Raw genomic sequence first — 11,149 nt, 5'->3', positions numbered from 1 at the left:
CATCGATTCTGTGCCGTCACTGATTTCATCAGAAATCACTCACTCCCCATAACACAAAGACAATGGACATTTGTTCTTGCCCACACTTTGAAAACGGCCCTTCCTAAAGTGGAGGAGGTGGATGCAAATATGCGTTGAAAGAGTCTCACCGACCGAACCATGCAGAGCAACAGCAGCGCCTCGGATTCGGCACCCGCTGGTGGGCTGGAAGGGTGTGGGGGAGAAGAGGATGACAACGCCACCGGAGCTGGGTCCAACTTGGCCGCCTTGAACCTGTCCCTCAACTGCTGGCTCCACATCCTTTCCAAAGAAACCGCTGCGGATCTGCACGGTGACAGTGCCAACACGGCGGTAAGTGGGGCTCCAAATTTGATTAAAAAAAAAAGTGTATATATATACATTTAATCCACTACAGCGAAATTAAGACCAATTAAATCAGTGGTGGGGAAATATTGGTGATTAAGGGCCATATTTGATTATTTAAATAAAGAATAATGATGTTAAAATGTCAGAATGGATTTTTTGAAATTATTTTTCAAAGAATTACCCTTTTTAATGTTGTTAAAAATATTTTGTGAAAATATATATATATGTATAGAATTATGGCCGTATTTCATGATTGTTGTTGTCTTTATAAGACACTTTTTTTTTATAACTCTCTTACAAAAACCGCTGTTATATGAATTTCCTATTAAATGATCAATCTTAAGAAGTTGCAGATTGTGACCTGACATAAACATAGCAAGACATCAGCATATCACAGAAATTTTATCTGTTATATTTAATTGATTACCACAAGCACAGGTAAAAGCAGAAATACTAATGGGTGTGGATCTCTTCCAAAAAAAAAAAAAGAGGATTCAAACACGTCTCTCGATACATGGACTGCAATCCGATTCAATCACGGTACATTTTGGAGTGGAAAGATTCCATTCTATGCAGTCGTCTTTTTTTCTTTTTTAATGAAAATTGGTTTTCCAATTCAAATCTATTTTCGTTGCATCCCTGGTGAATCGTAAAATATTATTAGTGTGATAAAACACAATTTACTAGATTGATTCGACTCGTCCGGCTGGCTGGGTCTTGCTGTACAGCGCCTGATCCTGCGACACACACACACACACACGCACAACCATCCCCTTTGCATTCTTGTCATGTTTTGATACAAATAAAAGTCATCCACAACGTTGCGTTGGTTTGGTCCGTCAGGTGCGAGTCCTCATCGCTCTGGTCTACCTGGTCGTGTGTGTCCTGGGGCTTGCGGGTAACCTCCTGGCACTCTTCCTGCTCCACTTCCGCCGCCGAGGTCACCGCCACACCTCCGTCGACCGTTTTGTGATGAGCCTGGCTCTTACCGACCTCCAGTTTGTCCTCACTTTGCCCTTCTGGGCCGTGGACACGGTCCTGGACTTCCGCTGGCCCTTCGGCTGGGTCATGTGTAAGATCGTGAGCTCGGTCACCACGATGAACATGTACGCCAGCGTGTTCTTCCTCACCGCCATGAGCGTGACCCGCTACCACTTGCTGGTCACGTCTCAGAAGATCGCCGGCCCGGGGAGGGCGGCCGCCGCTCGAGCAAAATGGGCCAGTTTGGCGATTTGGGCGGTCTCGCTGGTCGCCACGTTGCCTCATTCCATCTACTCCACCACTGTTCAGGTTTGTTGACTGAAACGGCATCCGTTTCGTAATCAGGGGGTCAAGTGTGCCACTTCCCGCTTATACCGATACGGTTCACGTTTAGGTCACCAAAGTGTTGTGTTCACAGGTGTCGGTCGACGAAGAGCTCTGCCTGGTGAGGTTTTCCGAATCGGATTCCGGTCACTTGGATCCACAAGTACTCCTCGGGCTCTATCAATTGCAAAAAGTGCTTCTGGGATTTGTCTTTCCTTTGATAATCATCAGCGTGTGCTACCTCCTGCTCCTGAGGTTGGTCCTGAGACAGCGCGCGGTCGGCAGCGTGATGGACGGCGCCGTCGCAAAGAGCTCCCAATGCCAGCGAGGTCGCCACTGCCGCCGCTCCAAGGTCACCCGCTCCGTCACCGTCGTGGTTCTGTCTTTCTTCATCTGCTGGCTGCCCAACCAAGCTCTGACGCTATGGGGCGTGTTGATCAAGTTGGACTTGGCGCCCTTTAGCAAAGCCTTCTACAACGCGCAGGCCTACGCCTTCCCTTTGACGGTGTGCCTGGCCCAGGCAAACAGTTGCCTCAACCCGGTCCTCTACTGCCTCATCCGGCAGGAATATCGTGCCGGTCTCCGACAGCTTCTGCGCCGAGTGTATATCCCGATCCAAAGCATTTTCAACCACGCCGTGGGAGGGGGGAGAGGAGAGGTAGCACCCACTAGCTTCGTCATGATACACAAAGACAATGTGTGATTTTATGAGGTTATTCGAAAAGGAATAGAGTAAAACCCGGCTTGTGGCAAGGGAGAGGGATTGAGTCCTTTTGTGAAAAATTACAACACATGTGACGAAAATTCTTGCTAACAACCTGGGTTAAACTTAGCACATTTCCCAACATCCATGGGTTTTCGTCTTTTAGTCAAGCTATATCATTTCAACATACTTCGGAGACGCCTATTCCTACTTTCCTACGAGCAAGGGCTTGGTAGCATCCTGCGGCATTACAGAAATGCTGCGATTAGCAGAAATCCGAGAGAATTTGGCGACAAAGTACAAGACAATGGCGTGACTAAATGAAGCTCCTCCTCTCATCCTGACCTGAATAATGTGATTGCAAAACTGTGCACACCCTCTTGCTTATAAATGGGGATGTGGCTGTTTTCCGAATGAAGCAGTCACATTCAAACTGAAGTGAAATGGGAGTCAGCATGCACTTGCTATTGTTTGAAGTGCCTCTGATTAACCTCAAATAAAGTTCAGCTGTTCTTGTAGACATCTAAGGACAATTTTTACCATTCAATTTTGACTTGAGAATTTTCCTTTCGACTGTGCTGTACGGGTTCTGGGGTCACATCAATGGTGGAAGAAAGGTTAGCAAAGAATTATCTTGGTCTCATTTATCGATATCATCAAGACCTGGCATTTGAACAGACTCCCTCCCGCTCAGGTTCATGCATTTTAATGTTCAGCTCCTTTGCGCAGAAAACCACAAGAGGAAATATAAACCTCATCCCTGTACAAGTCATTTTATTACCAGGAAGAACAGGTCAGAGCTGACCACCATCTGACAGCTTGGATCATAGACTACCGGTACCTCACAAATCGGTCGCAGTACGTGAGGTTGCAGAGCTGTGAGTCGGACAGGCTTCTCTGCAGCACCGGAGCTCCGCAGGGGACTGTTCTGGCTCCATTCCAGTTCATCTTCTACACCTCGGAATTCAGACACGCCACTCCAAACTGCCACCTTCAGAAGTTCTCCGATGACTCTGCGATTGTTGGCCTCATAACAGAAGGGGACGATCGGGGACAACCCTAGGAAAACTAAGGAGTTGGTTGTGGATTTCTGCAGGAAACAGTCCTCACCAGCACCGATGAACATCCAGGGTATGGACATAGAGAGGGTGACCTCCTACAAGTACCTGGGCGTTCTTCTGAACAACAAACTGGACAGGTCTACAAACACGGACACCCTGATTAGGAAAAGACAGATGCCGACTCTTCCTACTCAGGAAACTGAGGTCTTTTGGAGTTCAGGGGTCGCTCCTTAAGACGTTCTATAACTCGGTGGTGGCCTCGGCCATCCGTTATGGCATTGTCTGCTGGTCAGGCAGCATCTCAGCCCGGGACAGAAAGAGACAAGGCCAGTTCTGTCCTGGGCTGCTCCCTTGACACTCTGGAGGAGGTGGGCAACATAAGGATGCTAACTAAGCTAAAAGCTATGATGGCCAGTCCCTCCCACCCCCTCCAGCCCGCCCTGACAGCACTTGGTTGCTCCTTCAGCCAGAGACTGTTACACCCGCGCTGCAAGAAGGAGAGATACCGACGCTCGTTCCTACCGACTGCTGTCAGGCTGCTGAATAAAAATAACAACAATAATAATAATTAAATGATGTGAAAGACAAATGTAAATAGCACTGCGATTTATCCATTTTGTATTTATATTGAACGCTGTTTGTTTGTTTTTTTTCTTCTTTCTTCTTTCTACCTACATTCTCGCTGCTGGAGGCTGTAAATTTCCCCAGTGTGGGACAAATAAAGGACATCTTATATGCATTGCTTTTTGGCAGATGGATGAAACATGGAGGTCAAGTACAAAATGTACACCTCACAGCACCACATGATCTACTTTTTTTTTAATACCCCCCCTCTGTTTACAAGTTTTCTTCATCCCGGTGTGGTTTCACGGCACATGACGAGAGAGAGAGCGCAACGAGAGATCCTCTAGTACAGCGGAGTGAAAAAGTCTGCATACTCCCCCAGGCAAAATTCCAGGTTTTTGCAAAATTATACAAAAATTCGCCCATAAAATCCACTATTAACGTGACTTACAACTGGTAAAAAAAATTGTCAGGAGTCATTTTCGATGAGGGTCGTACCTGAGGCTATTTGTCATCTTTGATCCCTAGTGGAGGATCTTTCCTCTCCTTCTTGACTTTGAGAGTCTGTTCTTTGATGGCGTCGCCATCCGCTGCTCGTTTCTTCTCCTTCTTAACGAGTTCACCTTTGACCTTGACATCCACACTGAGAGCGTGCGTGGGCTTCGTGTCGGCGTCATCCTCGGGCGCAGCGGCGGAACTCTCGCACACGGTCGGCCCTTCCCACTTTGGGATGTCCAACCCCAGGTGCTCCATGAGCTGCTTCATGACATCATCCACGTAGCCATTGATCCGCAAGTGGGCATGCTTGTCCTGCAGGACATCAAGTTAAAGCAGATATGGTCAGACACTGGAACACAATCCACCTGCCAAAAAAAAAAAATCTGGTCTTACTCTGTCACACGATATGAGCAAGACAATTATTAATTCCGAATCATAAATCCTGAAATGTATTTTGAGGAAATGTTTTTTTCAGAAGTGTGGATTAATGAGCTGCTCCAAAAGGTTGGCGGCAAAGCGTGTGCGAGAGGCGCCGGAGTAAAAACGTACGTGCTTCGTGGGCTGCAGGTTGACAATAACCATTTTGCCGCCTTTGCGCTTGGTGACGAGTGGAAGGTCTCCGCTGGGTTTGATCTGCATGGAGGTGCCCAGCGTCAGTGCCAGGTCGGCTTGTCTAAAATACGGAGAGAGCACAACGGTTCAAAGTGAAAATGTGAGTGGGGATCTTACAACAACATGGTGGCTGCGTTTGGACCTCTGTGAAAAAAGAAAGGAGGGGTTGGGGGGGCGGTTACACATTTTAGCTTTTATGAAATTGCTGGAGCGCGAGTCATAAAAGGTTGACTATTGACACTGAGCTGCCAAATGGGAACATTAACAGGCACTGATGTATCGATTAAACCCAAAGAAGTTTTTTTTTAAACAGTGGTGTGATGTCAGGGGCAGCAAAACCCATTATTTGTTCCATGAAATAGTAATAATTTATTCCCAACATGGGCGGCCCGGTAGTCCAGTGGTTAGCACGTCGGCTTCACAGTGCAGAGGTCCCGGGTTCGATTCCAGCTCCGGCCTCCCTGTGTGGAGTTTGCATGTTCTCCCCGGGCCTGCGTGGGTTTTCTCCGGGTGCTCCGGTTTCCTCCCACATTCCAAAAACATGCGTGGCAGGCTGATTGAACGCTCTAAATTGTCCCTAGGTGTGAGTGTGAGTGCGAATGGTTGTTCGTCTCCGTGTGCCCTGCGATTGGCTGGCAACCGATTCAGGGTGTCCCCCCGCCTACTGCCCGAAGACAGCTGGGATAGGCTCCAGCACCCCCCGCGACCCTAGTGAGGATCATGCGGCTCGGAGGATGAATGAATGAATGAATGAATATTCCCAACATGAAACTTCCTTTTATACTGTACATGTACAGTAGATACTTGTTATGATATGCTGTTATATTGTGATTTTGTATCGTATTGATGGCTTCTATAACGCTGATGTGAAAGCAAGAATAAGAGCTAGATTGAGTCTGGTACATCCCGACTGAAAGTGCAGGTGCCAAATGCATGGCCCTTTTTTCCCCCCATACAGCGTTATTTGCGATTTGGACACAGGACGAAATGAAACAAGAACATGCACAATGTTGTATAACGGCAAGATGCGAACAAGTCAACAAAGCTGACCTGCTTGCGTTGTCTGCTTTGTTCAGATCTCTGTCAGGAAGCGCATCCTCCCAGTCCAGTATAGTGCTGATCAACTTCCCTCTGTTTTTATAAAGACCACACAAGACACGGGTCGTCCGTCGGACAAGCGAAGGTCTTCAATTGCCACGGAGAGCATCGTGTGTGCGTTCGCGCGTCTGTGCACGCGCGCGTTAACCTGCAGGCTCGGAGTCCTCTGGAGCGCACCACATCGCAGTAACGTCCTGTTGGCTTGAGGCCCATCACGCCAATCACCTTTTCCCTGACAAACTGCCTGCGAGAAAAAAAAAAAAAAAGAAAGAAATCACACAAGCCTGGCCTTCTCAAGTGGACTTACTAAAGACACCCACCTATGCTGCCGTTTTGGTGCTTAGCCCCCAAAAATTATTTTAACGTACACGATAAAACTCTTGTCAACAAACCTTGTGAGCAATCAAATCAAATTGTGCCAAAGAAGAGGAAAAATGTGTACGCATATACCTGCAACACTTCTCGCACTCCTCCACAAACATGTTTCCATGAAGCTCCGACAACAAATCCCTGTCAGGGCCAGAGACGACATCCCTTTAGATCACAGTGTGCATATTTCACTTGAGAAGAAGTTCAGCGGTTAGGCCGGGCCAACGGCTGCGGCCATTCTCTTCCTGCTGTGAAGTTCTTTATAGAAAAGGTGGAGCGCAAAAAAAAAATAAAGAAAAAAAAAGGAGATGTATGAAACCGCTCCCAGGGAGAGCAGGTCTTCCATTACACGCTGGATACTTGTCGTGAATGGAAAATTGCCTTTGCTGCTTGAGGTCAGTGCATCGCAATGGAATAAAAGTTGGAACGAGTTTTTGCCTCGAGTGTTTTTGGCGAAGACTTTTTGGGAGTGTTGTTTGAGCAGTTCAAAAAGCAACATTTCTATGCTCACGGCGTGGATGTTAAATCTCAATTTCATTGGAGTACACAATGAACGGGCTGAAAATTTTGCTTTTCACCATTTTCTTTTCTGTCATCATGACTTGATAACTACATGAGTGTAGGTGAGTGACAGACTGCAGCGCGTTCGGACTTAAACTATTACTCTCGACAAATTTGGTATACATTGCAAGCGTTGGGGAAAAAAAAATGCCCTGAGCCAAGTCACCTTGGAAAGCCGGATCGCACGTGCAGGCCGTCCACATTTTGGCTGATGAGATACTTGAGGTATCCGGCCCGCTGGAGTCCCAGCAGGGCCATGTGAGTAAGGCTGGGTCGGGCCTCTTCAAAAGTTGTCTCAAAGTGAGGCGTCTCTCCCTTTTCCTCCAAGGTCCACACACCCTTGGGCCCCCTAAAAGAAAATTTGTTATCACGATGGCCACAAAAGAATAGTACAGAGGAGCTGTCAATTGTGGAGATCTGTGAGTAGAAGGACCCCCCCCACCCAAAGAAAAGTGCCTGGTGATGCCACAATGCAACAATTTTGTCTAAACAAAGCTCCTAAACTCACTTCAACATACAGTAGCTCCATGGCATTGGCGGCAGAGCACTAGATTTGTCTCAATGAAGCTCCTCAATTTAAATTCACACTTGCACAAATATGCCACATGATGATGGCGCGGGTGGTATTGAGCCATAAATAAATCAAACAAGGCTACTGGGAAAAAAAAAATCTCAAATCTGTATTTGGCTGTATGGATTGCGATCAATATTTTGTCTCATCCCTGTAAGTATTGGTATAATATCACACTCATCATGTGAATCCTAACAAAGCAACCATTTTGCATTTGAAGTTCGACTGCCGACCGCTCCCTCGTTCTCCCTTTTAAGCTCATAAGATAAGATAAGATAAGATAAGATAAGATAACCTTTATTCGTCCCACAATGGGGAAATTTACAGACATTATTTATAACAGCTTATCTCCATGATGGAGATGCTTCAGGATGCGAGAGCCACATTCGCGTCATTCGGAACTTTGGTGAGGGGAAGCGCAAAGGCTGTAAAAATGCGTCGCGTCACAGCTGTCGTGTTCCACTACATTTGCGCTTGCGTCAGCAACAGCAGTTCAAGTTTGCACGAGATGACCTAATGTGTAGATACAACATAACGTGTAGCTTTAATGATGTTGCCGTCCAAAGTCGAAATGACTAGCGGCTGAACAAATCAAATATGAATACATTCAGGAGAAGTGCAAGTACCGCTGGACGGCAATTGGAAACATGATCAAATGAGTTCAAAAAGATGAAGGTGTTTCCAGGCAAAATCAAAGGTTGAAATAAATACTGTGGTGACTCCAAACATTTTGAACTAATCAAAAATGATGTGTTTTCTTATCATTAGTTGAGCGTGCATCAAACGTATATTAGCCTCTTTTGATCAAACTGAGGAACTACAAGATGAAAAAAAAAAATCAAGTCAGCCAAGAAAATCGATATACACCACACATTCATTTGACATTGAAATTTGCTTTAGAGGTGTTATAGACTGTTCATATGATGAATCGGGTATTAATTCTGGATACATGAAATTATTTTAACACCTTTTTGGCAAAGACTACAGTATTGGGAATCAATGAGCAAACACTGAAAAACAATTGACATGTACTTCCCTCTTTTGTTCAAACTGTGGAACTGCAAGATGAAAATGTAAATAAAGTTCACCAAGAATCGATTTGTGTCACATGATCTAAACGTTAATTTCACATGTTGAGGCCCCTATGAGTATATTTTTTGTTTGTTTTAGAGATATTATTTATAAAATGAGTTTGGTACTACTTCTGTATAGGTTAATTGAATCAATTGTCTGACACAAACAATTGACAGTGATAACATACTACAATAAATACGTGCTAGTACGGTAAATGATTTGGTTTTTGAAAACATTCATGTTCAAAAGGGCATTTACAAATGTTTTTTCAAGATTTTTTTTAGCGAGGCACCAGAACGACCCCAAAGCTCAGGGTTGTCCAAAGTACAGATAAGCAGTTAAAAATGATGGATTAAAAACAGTATAATTAATTAAAGCAAGATGATAAAGACCGCACAAAGGTTTTACCACGGAATATTGGAAAGATATTGGCCATTTTCTGTGTGCTCCAAGATGTATAAATACATACATGGATGTATAAAAGCATTTCATGCCCTCGGTCGGGGAGAGGTGAAGGAAGCAATGGGGTAAATGGCATGTGTATTTGCATTGCAGATGTGAAATTGAATTAAATTAACTTAAATGTGAAATGCAAAAGCTTACCTGAAGTCAGGGATGCCAGCTGACGTGCTGATTCCTGCTCCAGAATGCACGACCATGTACCTGGACTCTCTTACCAGTTGAGCAAGCGCCGTCACCTTTGCTTTAAGCTCTTCAGGGCTATCAAATGCCTGTATCATCATATCACATTGGTTAGTAAGAATATGAAATACATGCGAATTTTGCAGCTAGCATTCTTTATAAGCATCTCATTGAAGTAGTTTCAGGCGCATGTATTCACATTGACGATGAAAATGATCAAGTTTAGCGCAACTATCGCATCTCTTCAATCAGATAATGCAAGCAGCTTACACTATGCGTTGATTTGATGAGTTTTGGTTGAATGTTTGATCAAATCTACAGTTTCAAACAGTTCATTCATCACAAAGTCTACCTTGAACGCACAAGTAGCAGCTAATCTGCTAGCTAAACCTTGTTAGAAAGGGATCTGCCGGTTCCTCTGTAGCTTCTTATTACCTCTGGAAGTCCGCACACACCCTTGTCTGCATACGGTGAGAGCCCGGCCGCATAATTCACCGACATTGCAGCTGTTTCTTCAATTTAAAAAAAATAAACTTCCGTGTGCGGCCGGGAAGAACTATTACTATTTCCGTAGCGACTGGGAGCTTTCGTTGACGTCATAACTCCGCGTCCAAATTAGGTGCTTTCACGGATACGGAAAAATTGGCAACTTTCAACGTTCTCGCTGTACACCAAGTAGATTTTGTTCCAATAAATCTTTATTTTTCACTTTTAAATAGCCAAAATTTTAAAAATAAACAGATGAAGAAAACAAGGTGATCATCCTTTCAGCTACATGTGCATATCCGTCAAGATCTATCACTCTCAAAACCACCCACTATGTCGAATGTAATTGAATAATCCTGAGAAATTCAGTATACTGTAGTCCAATTTGAGCAGATGAAATACTGGCGACGAAAAACACACACGAGGAAACACGCTAACACTAAAAATATATCAAAATACTTAAACTCACTACTAACACAAACTGTCAAATAAAATGTGGTGGAATTGTTCTTTTTCACCTCCACTGACTTCCAAGGGGGGAATCCTTTCAAATCCTGACTGACACTGCAACATCATTTTCTACACACGTTTTGTCAAGCCTTATAATCTCATCACATAAAACATTCCCAAGCAAAACTTGCAGGCATTAAGTCTAACCATATAGAAAAAGACTAACATTGCTTGCAAGAAGCATAAAATAAAGACGCGAATACAACAGCATACATTTCAGGGGCATTTAAAAGAACAAAAGATAAACACCAATTTTTAGTCAGGCATTAAACCTGAAAGAATTCTGATAAGCAAGTACTGCCCTCCCCTAGAAAGCATGGTGAACGTGGCACTATTTTTATCTGGTGGTTTTAAGTAAGTTAATTCCCACAATGAAAATGACAAAACACACCCGGTGACAACCAGGGGAGACACAGCAAAGATCTTTTTTTTGTTTTTTGTTTTTTTAATAGTAAAAATGGTAAACGCCATTTTGACCCAGCCAACAGTCCACTTCAGAGAATCCGTTAGTTCTCTGTAATCATACACTTTTCTTGTCAAAGCTGTAAGCAGATCACGATTTGCAAACAGTTTCCCAGAAGAAGAAAGAAAAAAATATTCCAACAGTTTCTGGCATGCAGATGATGTTTTGAGTTAAATCCCATTCCACCCCACCTTTTTTTTGTCGTTCACTAATCCAGGAAATCAGTGAGACTTAATACCAGTAAGAAAAGACCATATTCAGCAAGG

The 11,149-nt window shown here is 44.4% G+C and overlaps 2 protein-coding genes across 3 annotated transcripts; one reads left to right on the top strand and one right to left on the bottom strand.

Moving 5' to 3' along the window:
• The first annotated feature begins 159 nt into the window (after window positions 1-159).
• Window positions 160-2,670, top strand: LOC127616574 (relaxin-3 receptor 1-like). Its single transcript, XM_052088232.1, has 3 exons — window positions 160-351; window positions 1,210-1,656; window positions 1,766-2,670. Exons 1-3 carry the CDS (start codon window positions 160-162, stop codon window positions 2,372-2,374), a joined length of 1,248 nt encoding a protein of 415 aa, XP_051944192.1. The 3' UTR covers window positions 2,375-2,670.
• Window positions 180-10,894, bottom strand: sirt6 (sirtuin 6). 2 transcript variants are annotated; one of them, XM_052088236.1, is made up of 9 exons: window positions 9,860-10,894; window positions 9,386-9,513; window positions 7,304-7,486; window positions 6,658-6,717; window positions 6,356-6,451; window positions 6,160-6,240; window positions 5,047-5,170; window positions 4,498-4,809; window positions 180-324 (listed from the first exon to the last, which is right to left on the bottom strand). In XM_052088236.1, exons 1-8 carry the CDS (start codon window positions 9,923-9,925, stop codon window positions 4,504-4,506), a joined length of 1,044 nt encoding a protein of 347 aa, XP_051944196.1. In that variant the 5' UTR covers window positions 9,926-10,894; the 3' UTR covers window positions 180-324; window positions 4,498-4,503. The 2 variants fall into 2 exon arrangements, with proteins under 2 accessions (XP_051944196.1, XP_051944195.1); XM_052088235.1 differs by lacking the exon at window positions 180-324 and having other exon boundaries at window positions 4,279-4,809.
• Window positions 10,895-11,149: the final 255 nt, after the last annotated feature.

Source organism: Hippocampus zosterae, chromosome 15, assembly GCF_025434085.1.
Source record: "Hippocampus zosterae strain Florida chromosome 15, ASM2543408v3, whole genome shotgun sequence".
Classification (NCBI taxonomy): domain Eukaryota; kingdom Metazoa; phylum Chordata; class Actinopteri; order Syngnathiformes; family Syngnathidae; genus Hippocampus; species Hippocampus zosterae.
Note: the sequence above shows the minus strand (reverse complement) of the source record. Positions and strands in the feature narration are given on the sequence as shown.